We start from the raw sequence: 15,287 nt of genomic DNA on the forward strand, positions 1-15,287 counted from the left end.
CCACAAACACAAACTGTGTTCAGGCTGATGGAAGGAGGCTCCTGCCCAAGATGTGATGGTTTAATGTCCAGGTGAAGTTGCTTTAGCAGAAAACCAGCCCAAAGAATAAATTTTCCACCTCCGTGTCTGTGGGGTTGTTTGGTTTCATCTGAACTAAAAACCTCTGAATCATTACTGTTCACTGGAAACGTTAAAAAACATGGCTTCTTCAGCAGAGAAATCCATGAAACGGTAAATGGCCTTTTTTATACAGCACGTGCTGAGCACTACAAGCATCATTCACCCATTTGACCGCCGGTATGCACAACATTCATTTAGGACCTTAGTGCTTTGGTTACAAAGGATCAAACTATTTCACTCAATGACATGCAAATCAATTTATAACATTTATGTAAGGATTTTTGGTTGATACTCTTCATTAAAATAAAACTACCATGAAAATGAAGAGACTGTTCATTTCTTTCTGTGATCGTTTGAGTTCAGAGAAGAAAACGTCAAACTTGAGATTCAAACTTGTTCAGTATGTTTAGTAGATGCAGCTGTGGTGTCATTGTCATCCAGGGAAGGACGGATGTTGTTTTGCTGTGCTGTATTTTAATGTGAAGTGTACTTATTTATTTTTTATATTGCATGTATTGGTTATATTTTGTGCAGGGTTTTATTTAGGTTGCATGTTTTAGTTACCGTCAAATTGTCCTGGAGAGACTCCGCCCTTTCCCCCGTTTTTACTAATTGGACACACCTGAGAGGAAAGGCAAGGTAATTTACAGAGAGCTCAATGACACATAAGAGGGTTGGAGTTGGCGTTTGACAGGAGGTGACCAGCGACTGGGGACGCGCCACCACCAGCGACTAGGGACGCGCAGCGGGCAGTCAGACGGCAATAATGACAAGAGCCAGCTTGTGCACTGCGGGAGAGCAGAAGCAGTGAGACAGCTGGTGCCGATTGCAGTTTTAAAGAAGCGGCGGGCGGAGTTGAGAGCTCTGCCCACCCGGGGTAAGTCTTTGACTTATCCCTTTTATTAAAGTAAAACTGTCGAAAGGAATAGTGACTGCCGCTCCCTCCCTTCCTTCAGTGCACCGGGACGTGGAATGCGGGGAGGAAGGTGAGGACTCCGCTGGGTTTCCCTCTTTTACTACTACGCTGGATTTCTTAGTTTTTTTGTGACTTTTATGCCGGGGTGGATCCCACTGGACTTTTAATGTTGTGTTTTATTGATTTTTATTGTGTTATCCCTTGGCCAAGGTTATTTTAATTCATTTTACATTTTTAACTATTTAAATATAATAAATTATATTTTTAATCTTACAGTTTAAATTGTGTGCTTCCCTTGGCGGCTCCACTGCTCTGCCCGTTTTTAGGAAGGTTTCCTTCCTTTTAAAAACACAAAACATCTTGGAAATAAAATCAGCCTTTCCGCTCCGTTACATCATTTTAACAATTCTATGGTGCCTTGTTGTCAAGTTACTGCGTTCAGGAATTTGGGTGCCCACGCTGCCCACTGGGGAAAAAAGTACATTTCACAGTGTGGCAGGGGCGTGGTCTGTGTCACAGTCTCCCCTTTTTCAGGAACGCAGCAGGAAAGCTGACTGATCCAACAAAGAAAAACACTGAAACTGGGGGTCAGGATCGCTTCACACAAGTGAACTTTTTCAACATATTAAAACACAACAGTGCCACAGGAAAAGGTTACACAAGACACGTTTATAGCAATTAGAAAAAGAGGTTAGCACAAAGGAAAAGGCAGTGAGGATCTACTTCTATTACACATGTCAGAGTCAGGCTTGGTGCCAGTAATGTTGGGGGTTTAAAAGGTCTACAGTACACACAGCTGTATGGTTACATGATAACTTCAGAGTCTGTCATGACCAATGTTCCCTCTAAACTGTGCACGTGCGCAATTGCGCACTGCTGGCACGTCTCTGCGCACAAAAAAAAATTGAACCTGAATTGAAATTAAAATTAATACTTTAACGATTCTGTTTTGCAGTGTTAGTCAGTGACTGGCTGCTCCTGTATGGGATCAGAACGATGCACCTTATCCCACAGTCCAGCCAATGATGCGATTCACATTCGTATATACGCAGCTAATCAACGTCGCTGACAGGCTATGACAGCGTCCTTATGTGCCGGTGTTTTAGCGAGCAAAGCGGCTGATGTGGAGTGAAGCCACGTTAATGACAACGTGTACAACCATTGGAGATGTGAGCAGGACAGACGGAACAACTGACGAGAAAAGTGTGGACTTTATACCAGTTTTTAAATTGTGTTGATCGGCCACGTAAAACCAGAGTTATGATAAAATATCTGCAGTGTTTGTTTTCTTCCTGAATACTGTCGTTGTTTATATTGTTTATTGTTTATATAAGAAGTAAGTATATAATTAACTGCCCAGCATTGGTCATTATTTACTGTATTTTGCAGACAGAGTTACAGACTCTCTCCCAGACCACAGACTCATAATACAAGTCAGAGCTTTATAAAAAAAAAAAAGAAAGTTGTGTTTTCAAAATTGGAGTTGAAGTTATGTCTGTGAAGGTTCTCAGTCATCCAGGTCATCGTGAGCGACCATCTTTGAAACCTGGACGAGCTCCTCGGACCCTCCAGCTGACAAAACTTGAGGCTGGCTGGGTTCTCCCCTATGGGTGACTGAACTTGAGGTGAAAGTGGTGGTGGTGGAGTTGGTGACTGGGGTACAGGCGGCTGCTGAGCAGGAAACACTGGAAACTGTGCTACAGGTGGCTGCTGGGCAGGGGACAGAGGCGGGGTTTACGACACCAACTCTCTGCCATCTATAATCCAGTTTGGAGATCCTCCCCAGACGCCTTAACGCCCACTCACATCCTGGGCCATCTGACCTCAGGAATTCGCATGATAAGGTGGGGCCAGGTTTCACAATGAACACACCCGAAACTCTGGCTGATTGGGACTCACACCCAGTTACACACCTTGGCTCAGCTGATTAGAGGATCATCAGGGGGTCCTTTTGTCCCTCTGTGGGGGGAAACTCCCACTAGGTTTATATCTGGGACTCTCCACCATTTGACCTTAGAACTGAAGAAGCTTCTCGGATGAAGGTGAAACGTCTTCAAGCAACTTAAAGAAGTCCAGACGCTTTTCTTTGCAAGCTCCTTTGACGAGTTGAAGTTATTTTTCTTTCCAATAGTGTTAACATGCTGCAGGTCATGAACAGGATTTTTTTAATTTTCATTGTAAGTGGGCTAAAGCAGTTAATTAAAAGTCGTCTAACATAAATGCTGTAATTTGATTATTTTAATAAACATGTAACTTGGATGGATTGGATGCTGGCGTGACCACAGTGCACACGTCTGCTGCTGCTCACAGTGGTCCAAGGGACGCTCAGGGAGTTTGTGTGCTCGCTCAGACACATGAAACATTAGAGGGAACATTGGTCATGATACAAGAAGAGTATACAGGTGAGTCGGTTAATTAAGCTGCTGTGCAACTACATGTGGTGTAAAAGTGTAAACGGTGTGGAACAGGTGAGTCCAACCTCAGCGTCACCAGGTAAAATGTCTGTCTTATCTTTCATAAACCCTGTTAGTGGCATTAACGTTCAGAGACTTAACGTCTATTTTGGAATTTCACTCTAATTTCAGGTTTTCTACCTCCAGGTGGTTCAGAGTAGATACAGGGAACGTGACACCAGGCCAGCTGGCTTTGTGTTTGTGACAGCTCACAACACCTCATGCAAGGTTACTGTGGTCATTACTGTTACACAAGTGTGAAACTCACACCCTGTGTGTGTGTGTGTGTGTGTGTGTGTGTGTGTGTGTGTGTGTGTGTGTGTGTGTGTGTGTGTGTGTGTGTGTCTGTGTGTGTGTGTCTGTGTGTGTGTGTCTGTGTGTGTGTGTGTGTGTGTGTGTGTCTGTGTGTGTGTGTGTGTGTGTCTGTGTGTGTGTGTCTGTGTATGTGTGTGTGTGTGTGTGTCTGTGTGTGTGTGTGTGTGTGTGTGTGTGTGTGTGTGTGTGTGTGTGTGTGTGTGTGTCTGTGTGCGTGTGCTGTAACACTGGTTTGACTGGCCCCAGCAGCAGAGGCATTATGGCTCTATGGCAGCCTCGTGTAAATGTAATTGCATGACTGTGACTGTGATGTGATTTTCAGGGCAGTTTGTTTGTCCTTCAGATGAATTCTACTTATTATGTATGGATCCATGTTTCTCTCTCTACTGCACCCTGACCCAGTCACTGAGTATGATCAGGAGTTACACACTTCATATCTTCTTACGATCACTGCTGTGCTTTGTGTGGGCATCTTTCCTGGCACCGAGACACCTCACCCCCTCCAGCAGCATGGGGGTGCCGTGATGTGGGTCTGGACAGAGGAAAAAAGGGGAAGATGTCAGAGTAGATGGAGAGATGCCGGCAGGGAAAAACTATGTGACATTCCATGAAATGCTTAGACAGCGTAGCCAAGCAGGCTGTAGTTACTGAAATAACTTTAGCTCTTAGTAGCAGAAAAATGGTTTCTTTTCTTTATGACAACTTAATGAGCTCTTTCTTTTTTCTTTTTTTGTCTGTCCTGTCCAGCGCTGTAGCAATGCTAAAGATTTATTTTCCCAAATGGATCATTAGAGCTTTTGGTATGTGGGTCCAATAGATTATGATGGTTTATTCAATCTTTACTTATTTATCTATTATATTTTTAAGTTGTTACAATCAGAACGGACAGCACCACAGGACGGGAAAGACAAGGACAAGAGAAGTTGTGAAGAGACTCAACAGAAGGAGAAGGAAAGAAAAACAGATGAGAAGAGAGACGGAGAGAAAAGACCTGCTGAAAAAAAACAAGCAAAAGAAAACAACACAGCAGGAAACCACGGCAACAGCCAACATCAGCATCAGTAACAGTAAATAATAAATACTGAATGTTACTGAGCAGCATGAAGGACGGATTATGATGTTTAGAGGCAGAATAACAGTGGAGGTGTTCGTCACTGAGTTCATGTTTGGAACTTTGATTTCTGTTTTGGGGTTTACAGGTTATTTTGGAGGTGTGGTCTTAAACTTTTGATCAGCTGTAAAACAGCCTGTTTCAGTTTAAACGTTGTTTTCATTAAACTGCATGATCAGAAAATGATTTTGTCTCACTCCCATTTCTCCTTGTTCCATGTTGAAGCTACTGGGAACCTTGTTAAGATCCAAACATGCAAAAATATGATTTTGTGTCATTTTTCAGGTGGTCTTAAACTTTTGATCGGGACTGTAACATCACTCCAGATAAGAATCCTTTTTTCTTTCTCATCCTCTTGCGTTAACATCTGTTTAACTTATTAATATCAGTTAGTCGATTCAAGGTGATGCCATAACTATTTCCACACCCATGTAAGCGACATTAGCCATACACACATGACTATGGGCACGCTAAGGTCACAGCTGCACACGCGTGTTCTCAGCCTGCTATAACTCTAGACAAAGGGGAGCAGCAATTTTAACGCATAGAAATGTTAATTTTATAGTACTCAACATGGTTATAGACACAGAGGGTAGAAGAAGAAAACAAAAATATTCAGGAACTTGGAAAAAAAATCTAATCCTTATAAGAGGATTATGTATCCCAGCAAGATCAGGAAATAATTAACAAAATACGCAAAACAAAACTAGAATTAAATGAAATTATTAATTAAAAAAACTCAAATCTTAGTACAAAGACTTGGCTTGCAAACTTTTGAATACGGTAACAAATCCGGTCAATTCTTAGCTAACCAGTTAAAAAAGAAAGAAAGAAAAAAGAACTATATGTGCTGTTAAAGATTTATCTGGGAACATAATATATGACCCTGAAAGAATAAACAGTCTGTATTTTCCACAGATAAACCCATCAAAAAATTGATCAGTTTCTTGGTAACGTCCTCCTTCCGAAACTACCAGACAGGTAACTAATAGCACTGGATTCTCCGCTGACATCAGGTGAACGCCAGGAAGCAATGTTTTTAACATTTGTAATGCATGTTTGCACCATTAAGCCTGAAGGTGGCGCTGCCACTGGCTTTTCTTAACCTCTCTCACTTCACTGCAAACAAAATAAAGTTGAGTGCAGCCTGAAAAAAGAAAGATACCACAGCGTCACTGAAACTCACTCGAACGTTGGAGGGTCACATTGTCACGGTCCAGTTTGAGTTCTTGTATTTTTATATTATGGTTTATGTTCTAAGTCCTTGGTTGTACGGTTTTGATTATTGTCATTTCCCTAGGTTTCAGTTATGGTTGTCAAGATAAGATAAGATAAGATAAGATAAGATAAGATAAGCTTTATTAGTCCCACACATGGGAAATTTGGGTTTAGTTCTTAGGTTTTGTGTGATGGCTTCCCTATGTTCCGTGTTGTGTCTACTGTGCCTTTCTGCCCCATGTTTCAGGTCTCTATGTTCTGTCTCCCCAGTCTGTTAAGTTTACATGTCTTGAGTTCAGTCAGTGTGTTTCCTGTTTCACGTTGAAGGTCTGTGTCTCATGTCAGTGTTTCTAGTTTTGCTTCCCTTGTCTAGTTCAGCCTAATTACTCCCAGCTGTGCTCTCCTTCTGTGTCTCATTACCCTCGTTATCCTTCAGTGTATTTAAGCCTTGTGTTTCTCTTTGTTAGTGTCACGTCCTCCCTCATAGCTGTGTGTGATTCTCCCCGAGTCTCCTCGTGTATTAGTTTTTCCCAGTTTAGTTTGCAAGGTTTTGTATCACCTTTATTTCTGTTCAGCAATTAAAGCTGCATTTTTTAGTTAAGTTCCCGCTCTGGTGAGTTTGCGTTTGGGTCCTTCTCCTGCTTGCACACAGCTGTTTTGTGACACACATTTACCCAAAACTTCTTTTCAAATGGGCCCCGTTGCCTAACGTTCGCTCCCCCAGCCTCGCCAACTGATCGAAGTGAGTACTCCCGAACATTAAGCACGTCTGGGTCCACACAAGGGTTCCATCAGCACAGTGTGCAGTGACCAGCAGCCCAACAATGGCTGCCATTGTTGGGCTGCCAGCAGGAGGGTCTCTCGTGGCGGCCACCAACTACTATCAAAGGTGCATCAGCTCTACGTGCAGCAGCAGCTCATGTGGTGAAGTCATCCCTCACATCCAGGACTGCAGCACCTGGTAGTCCAGCTTCTTCTTTGATAAGCAGCCCCACTGGGATGACCCCACTGACTGAGGAGGCACAGCACAAGGCGGGGGTCTTGGGTGTGGTGACGAACAGTCAGATCACCTGTGTTTCCTGGGAGATGGTGATGTAGCAGCAGGCAACTGGGAGCATTGATGCGGGTAGCCCCACCTCCTCGTGATCCTGTGTTCTCTCTTGGTCCACGCCACCACACTTGATGGGGAATCGAACCATCAGCCAATGCTAGGTGACGGGAGGAAGTCGTGTTTACAGCCTTACTTTCTGTTTTTCCTTCTTTCGTCATAGTGTGGCTGCGTCTTCTGTTCCTCTAACCTCACTTTTTAAATTAACAACCAATAATAAACTTAAAAAAAAAACAGAAGCAGCCAATAATGACCTCTCTGTTGGTGCTCGAGCCTGCTTTGGGTTTCTTGGGTTACTGGTGTGGTGCGGATGGCCTAAGCCGGCAGCACAGGCCCTGGTGTAATTTAGATGACCATCCATGTAGGCTCTAATGGGAGGAAGACGAAGGCCACTCTTGAGTCTCTCACCTCCCACTACCCACTGGAATGCCCTCATGACCAACTCCATTGCCGTGATAAATGCCAGAGGGGAAATCGTGCAGCCTGCCATAACTCCAATTCCCAGGTGTTGCCAGGCTGTGGTGGTGTTCTCAGCTGTCACACAAAACTGTAAATCCTTAAAGTGGGTCTTGACCAGTCCTGTGATGTGGTTTGGTACGCTGAAATAGTTGAAGGCCATCCACAAGATCTAATGCAGAACTGACCAAAAGGCGTTGGCAAGGTCTAAAAAGACCACGTGATGGTCTCTTTGTTCTTTCTCAGCAGTTTGAATCTGGTGCCAGACGACGCTGGCATGCTCCAGACATCCAGAGAAGCGCCGCCTTCTGCACTGATGTGTCAATATAGTTGTTTCTTTGCAGGAAAGCAGATAGTCTTTGGGCCAAGACACTGAAGGAGATTTTTCCCTCTACGTTCAGCAGGCTGATCTGGCGAAACTGTCTGATGGATGAGGAGTTCTTCTCCTTAGGGATCAGAATACCTCTTTCTCTTCTCCAAGCCTTTGGAATCACTCCTTTCTGCCACGCTACCTTTATCAGCGTCCACAGGTATTTGAGGACTCGTGGGGTGTTTTTGTAGAGCCTATATGAGATGCCATTAGGTCCTGGAGCCGATGCTGCTCTTGCCTGCTTCACTACCTTCTCCACTTCACTCCATGTTGGTGGTCTTATGTCCATTTGGTGTTCAGGTGCCTGGATAGGTGGCATATCAGTCGGAATGATAACTGGTTCATGCCTCTATCAATTTCCTGCTGTCTCCTGGAATTTAACTGGTTGAAATGGCCTTTCTGCTCTGAGTCTTGTTCTTTACCCCACATCGCTCAGCCCCATAGCTGTAGATGATGGTTCCCAGGTTCTCCAGCTTCCTTTCAACTGGACCCTTTTGTTGATCTAGTATAAGAGCCAGACCCACTCTCTTTTCTCACTGGATCTGGGCCACAGAATCTGATCTTTCCTACCTTCCATCTTCCTTTCCCTTGCTGGTAGTGGTTGGCTAGACTCAGTGTTGGAAGACTCTGTTAGCTGTTTCTGAATGAGCTCTGGGCTGGTTGATGGTGTTGATTGTGGCTGGCTTGGAAATGTGTTGCTAGCTGTTGGTGGCTAAACTCCAAGCTAGCGGCTGATATTAAGCTAGAGCTAGAATCTAATATTTCAAGGCCCATGTCAGTTGTTAGTTTTGGCCAGCCACAAATGCAGTCCTGCAGCTTCTTTCCTACCATCATTGATGGTCCATTATTTGCAATGCTGGTTGATCTATTCATCGGTGGTACCGTTCCATGGTTCGTTGCCATTAAATCCGTCCGGAAAGGGTCTTCTTTCACCCCTGCTCTCGCAGACCCTTCTCTTTTGAGACTTCTGTAGCAATAATGGGTGTACCCAGGTACGCTAAAAAACACTGGGTCCTGCTGGTATGAGGCACTAACCCACACCAGCCCCATTAGGGTCTATTCCCTCCTGTCAGCAGTCTTTCCAGGCTGTCATCTGGTCTTTCCCTGATTCTCAGCTGCCCATTCGCAGCGGTCACTGGTGGTAAAAAACTACATTTCCGCGAAAATGACGTCACTTCCAATTTCGGGCAGAACATGGCGGACATGCGATAGTTCGTGCTGATGGACGGAGGAAGTGTTATGAACAGCTGATCGGATCGGCAAAGCGTGTTTCTGGAATATTATGTTTTTGTTGCTGCAAGTGCTTTTTATGCAGTTTTTGCAAAGCTTTATGTGGAAGGAAACTGTGACCGAGGACAAGCTGATGGCATAAGATGTAAGTACAACTCCTCCGGTTTCATATGCAAAAAAAATTTTTGCGCTAGCTCACGTGGTTGCAGTGCTACCGGGATTTAAAAATAGTTATGCAAAACGGAGCGTGCTGCTCTGACCGGTTTTAAAGGGTTAAAATCTCCACATATCCTTTCTTCAGGACTCCTTCCACCTTAACAAGAATCTCAGTTCCAGATGTACTGACGCATAATACTCATACTATAATGTTTCACTGTGCTGCACTGTGTCCTGTTGAACTGTGTTTGATCTGTGTACAGTCAACAAGGTAATAAAGATGCAGTCCTGTATGATTAGGACCTGTTTACTCTGTCTGTGCGCGCGTATGTGTGTGTATCTGTCGGTGCACAAGCACCTACCAATGACCCTGGCCTGGAGTCTGACCTTTAGACTGCTGTCTTTTCTCCCTCTGGTTACCATGGTGATCTCCTCCTGTTGCACCCCCTCCTGGTGAGTTCTGTATTCACATGTTACCTTTACACCTCCTAAAGAGAACGAGGGAGTGAGGAAGGAGACAAGTTATTCATACGCAGTCTGCACCACGCTGAGTCCAATGAACTTTAGAAACATCATCAATGCAGTTAAAGGAATACTTTAGCCCCAGGTGTACCAACCCTGTGCTGCGGCATATCTATGTCTAATGTATCAAAGACTGCATTTACCTCAAGCAGCAAAGAACAAAACATTCAGCACTCCTAACTCTAACAAGCACAGACTCAGTAACTCTGATGCCATCTTAACCCTGAGTGACGATGTTCTAATGTAATGCTTAAATAAGTTGTAGACAGTCTTCTTCAAACGTTTTGCTATAAAAGGAAACTTTGAGATTGGTATTCGGCTCGACGGCCGTCTGGTTTTTTTTAGGTGTGGTTGCACAAAAGCTGAAGTATTCTGGGACACAGCCAGAGGACAGACAGTTGGTAAGTGCAGAAACAAACAGTGACATCCAAAGCTTGAAGAACGTTTTCGTTGCACCACAGATCTTTAAAGCTCGTCCTCAGAGACTCAGTCTGTTCACTGAAAGCCATCAGTGCTTTCATTTCTTGTTATTGTAGCTGAACACTCTTCTCCTTACCCTCCCTCTTGTCTTTTATGATTGAAAATGTCTTTATTCATCCAGGGTAGCCATTTTGGACACTGTGGACCGGCATGTCTATTACACACTTTGCTGTGACAGTGGGTTGAACGTCCACACTCCAGTGAACTCATGTGTTGGTATCTTCCCCTCTAATTACAACCCAGTTCTTGCTTATCCAGGACATTGAAGCTGTTCCTGGACGGGGAAATTCAGGAATGTGGTTGATTTATTTTTTTGTGGCTGTTCCTTTGAAGACTAGATCCATGCAGCTGCAATGAAGGAGCGCTGACTGGTTTGTTTGGTTTAGCTCCTTAGTGCTAAACCAAGCCTGGGAGGTGTTGAGCTGCTAGAGAGATGAATCCAGCTGTTTCTGCTGAGACACTGGCAACAGCAGTCAGCTGACTCTTGATCTCAAACCTGCTCGAGAGCAGAGATCTGTTATTGCGGTACTGAGATGCTTGGGTCAGGCAGAGACAGTGTCACAGCTGTATGGAGAGCTGAGCTTTGGCATACTATTACAGACGAGAGCTCAAATACTGGGCCTGCTGACACGAGGCAGACTCGAGTTTTGTTCTACGTAGGCTTCCAGGATCGCTTTTAACCCAAGATGGCTTATGCTCAGTTTATTCACACGGGCTAATCAGTGTAATGTAATACAATCATTCAGTTACTCAGGGTTTTAATTTAGGTTCGTACTTTCAAAAATAGCAAGGTGTTACCAATATTCTCAGCACAGAGACGCAGACGCTGCCACAGACAGTAGACACTAACGCCATATTTTGGTTTCGTTTTTAGGTTTTCACTTCCTGGTGTTGGGAAATGTGACCATGCATATACATTTTCCTTAGGATGTCTTTCTCCCCTAACCCCAATCAGTCGCAGCAGATGGCCCCGCCCCTCCCTGAGCCTGGTTCTGCCGGAGGTTTCTTCCTGTTAAAAGGGAGTTTTTCCTTCCCACTGTCACCAAAGTGCTTGCTCATAGGGGGTCATATGATTATTGTGGGGTCTTTACCTTATAATATAAAGCACCTTGAGGCGACTGTCATGATTTGGTGATATATAAATTGGAATTTCAAAATACATTTCTTGGTTACAGACTTGTGTTGTGCTCGTGTGAAAAGATTCCACAGAAACATTAGTCCCAAAAAGTAATCTTCAATTCAATTCAATTCAATTTTATTTATATAGCGCCAAATCACAACATAAGTCGCCTCAAGGCGCCTCATAGATACAGAGAAAAACCCAACAATCATATGACCCCCTATGAGCAAGCACTTTGGCGACAGTGGGAAGGAAAAACTCCCTTTTAACAGGAAGAAACCTCCGACAGAACCAGGCTCAGGGAGGGGCGGGGCCATCTGCTGCGACTGTTTGGGGTGAGAGAAGGAAGACAGGATAAAGACATGCTGTGGAAGAGAGACAGAGGTTAATAACAGATATGATTCAATGCAGAGAGGTCTGTTAACACATAGTGAGTGAGAAAGGTGACTGGAAAGGAAAAACTCAATGCATCATGGGAATCCCCCGGCAGCCTACGTCTATTGCAGCATAACAAAGGGAGGATTCAGGGTCACCTGGTCCAGCCCTAACTATATGCTTTAGCACAAGTGAGGACGCTGGTGGACAGAGTCTAAGGAGCTCCTTAGACTAGCATGACCTGGATTACTGAGAACCTACAGACTTACTGCTGGGCAGAGAACCTAACCCACCATGGTCACCTGCTCTGTGCAGCAACAGTCTGCTCCACAACACTGCAGGTTAGACATATGTGCAAGCATGTCCTGAAGTATGCCTGTACACCTATACTTACCCTCCAGTGTGGAGTTAATACGCTGGACCCGCAGGCTGGGCGACCTCCGAGATGGAGAAGAGGAGGGAAGACATGAGAGCTCTTTGCCCAGTGTGGGGACATCTGGGACAGTGAAGACAATCTCATAACAGTGGTGGCTCTTCAGGAAACCAGCCTTGACAGAGGAGCGACGTGTTAGAGGCAAAGAGTAGAAAACATTGGATCAAATAGCTCAGGAGGATGTGGGCTAACACAGCCCGTGGTGTCACATTTTCATGGCTCAGTTTAATGTTGTTTTGTTGTTCCACCATTCCTCAGCCGGACTTTACATTTTACAAATGTATCCGGATGAAACATCCATGAACATGGAAATCAATCAAATCGTAAACCAGGAGACTTTCTCTGCTCATTCATGAAAACACCTTGTGGTCATTTTATCAACACTTCACCTGAAAAATCGCTTACAATGATGAAATCATGACGAACAACTGTGTTCGTTTGACGGTGTGCAGACACACCTTCACCAAGTAGCTGCCATCCTTCTCTGAGACAGCAATGAGCGTAGCGACGTTCGACTGGTCATCTCTCCGTGTTGGAGAGCCAGGGGTCTCGTCATCATCAGGGAAACGCACCCCACCTGCTTTGGACGTAGAGCCTGGGGACAGACAGGTAACATCAAACCACGGCAACCGTAGAAATGAACACAACTGCTGTCAACGTGTTTGCTGAGATGGAGAACAGCAAACCGATACAATCTGAGAGCATAACACCAACTACTGTACTGTCACATTATTAGGTACACCTGTTCCACTGCTCATCACAGCAATCCAAACATCTAATCAGCCTTTGACATCAGCAGGAATTTAAAGCATTTAGACAGGACGGCCTGCTGGAGCTCAAACTGAGCATCAAAGTAAGAAAGATGAACGTGGCATGGTTCATGATGTCAGGCGGGCTGCTGTGAGTATTTCAGACATTGTCGATGGGCTGGGTTTATCCTGCATAATCATGTCTGCTATCACCAAGGTTAGACAAGAGGAGACGGACTCCAACAGCCTCGACAGTCACCAGATTTCAGTCCAGCACAGCATCCTTGGGATGTGCATGAAAGGGAAATTTGGATGAGCAGGAATTTGATTGAAAGCATAAATGCAATGCTGGACTGTATTCAGGAAAGTGAGCGATCTGGAGCTGTGGCTGACAAAAGTACAAAATGCTTAAGTGAGAAGTGCATCAACACAGTAGCAAATGAAAATCTTTAGTAGTGAAGCACGTGTAGAGACAGCAAAGGTGTGTGTGAAGACAATAAGATTGTTTGATGTGGGTGAGGAGGTGTGTTACTGACTTTTGTGCTGTGGGCCAGTTGAGCCAAAACAACCTAAAAAATTGTAGTAAAACAATTCAGTTCCATTTTATACAGTGGCGACTCACAGCAACAGCTGCTTCAAAGAAACATCTGGATGGACTATGTGCTGGACCAGTGCTTCCTACAGCACAGCACCAACTGCAACTCATCAGATGCAGAACGATGCAGCACAGACACAATGTGATATTCCCATGTGTGTCTCAGTTAGACATTACAGCTTTCTCTACAGTTTGTGAATCAATATGAAAAATGCTTCCAAACTGGTTGTAGGACACACACCGATTGTCATGTGGTACTTTTCTACTCTGCTTAAGCACTCAGAGAACAGCTGGTAGCAGCTGTGGCTCAGCAGACCATCGACAAATCAGAAGGTAGGTGATTTAGATTCTCCTGCTCTTAGATTGCAAAGACGAGCAGAAGGTGCGAGGCTGATGAGAATCTGTGACCAAAACAACACAAGTGACAGACGGACCAAAGGACCCCGTCATTGTGATTCACTGATGCTAAAACTTCAGTGTTGGATGGGTTACAGCAGAGAGAATGTAAACTACATGGCATAACGCAGTCAGAACATTTTGATGAGCTGGATTGTTTTTGGTGCTCATTTTCAGTGCAGACACATATTTTTAGAAACATACAGGAAAAAAACAACAAACACAAACAGAGCCGTTAAAAGCACAGTGAGAAAATATCATGTGCTTTCTGCATTTGCCAGGCCCTCTGCTCATTCAAATCACCTGTACCTGTACTACTTGCCACTTTATCACGAAACGGGATACAGCGCCCCCTGGTGGTTTCAAATAAAGGCCAGTCACAAGTAGCATTCATAAACACACAAGCAGCATCACACTCACCTTTTCTTCCTGTTGCCATGGTGATGTGGTTAGGATTTAGGTTAGACAAAACCCGAGTACTGTCATCACTGACCTGAGTGTGAGAGCACAGGGAGACAGAGAGCACGGTGTCACAGCTCTGTGGTGGAGATGGACAGTACAGACCGATATCACATGGTCTCTTCCTCCACGTCCTTCTTTGTCCTGTTGTCCCATTTTTACTTTAGTCTATTATATCCCTTGGATATGAATACCAGTCAAATATAATCTGTCACTGATTTTTTTTTCATCAGTCCGAGACCACAAATTGATTATTTGAATAGAGTACAACTGCCACTCTGATTTTTAAAGCTCAGTCACTGCAAACTGACCAGGCTCTCCTTTATGACCTGCAGCTGGTCTGATCTGGAGAACTAAGGAGCAGGAGCCGAAGTTCATTTTGATCAATTTCTAATTTCAGCACAAAGCAACAGCCTTGTAAAGGAAAAGTATGTGCAGAGATAAAACTGGTGACAGAAAAGAGCCACAGGACGAGCCCTGGAGCCATGGGCAGAGAGGGGAACAAGAACAAGCGCGCACAAAAGTTTGCTGTTGCTTTCAGTAGTTTTTCTACAGAGTCAGATAAACACACAACACGGAGACATGCACAGCACATGACACTGTGTGCTGTTCTGGCCCACAGACAGGTGAGCTGTCAGCATCACAGGTCATGGGTTGTCTTATTTCACTGCTAGTAAAAAAATAAATATGATCCATGTATTTATT

The 15,287-nt window shown here is 44.4% G+C and overlaps 1 protein-coding gene across 4 annotated transcripts in view; it reads right to left on the reverse strand.

Moving 5' to 3' along the window:
• Positions 1–1,685: 1,685 nt before the first annotated feature.
• Positions 1,686–15,287, reverse strand: part of adisspa (adipose secreted signaling protein a) — a 14,539-nt gene continuing 937 nt past the window's right edge. For 2 of the 4 annotated variants that reach the window (XM_026172134.2, XM_080303283.1), the window contains exons 2-6: positions 14,544–14,616; positions 12,842–12,978; positions 12,345–12,498; positions 9,841–9,941; positions 1,686–4,336 (exon numbers count right to left, since the gene is read on the reverse strand). In XM_026172134.2, the coding sequence (XP_026027919.2) occupies positions 4,298–4,336; positions 9,841–9,941; positions 12,345–12,498; positions 12,842–12,978; positions 14,544–14,562 (450 nt within the window). In that variant the 5' untranslated portion in view covers positions 14,563–14,616 and the 3' untranslated portion in view covers positions 1,686–4,297. Of the gene's footprint in view, positions 4,337–9,815; positions 9,942–12,344; positions 12,499–12,841; positions 12,979–14,543; positions 14,617–15,287 lie in introns of all 4 variants that reach the window. The other 2 variants (XM_026172132.2, XM_026172133.2) reach the window with 1 other exon arrangement.

The sequence above is a fragment of the Astatotilapia calliptera genome, chromosome 6 (assembly GCF_964374335.1).
Source record: "Astatotilapia calliptera chromosome 6, fAstCal68.1, whole genome shotgun sequence".
NCBI lineage: Eukaryota > Metazoa > Chordata > Actinopteri > Cichliformes > Cichlidae > Astatotilapia > Astatotilapia calliptera.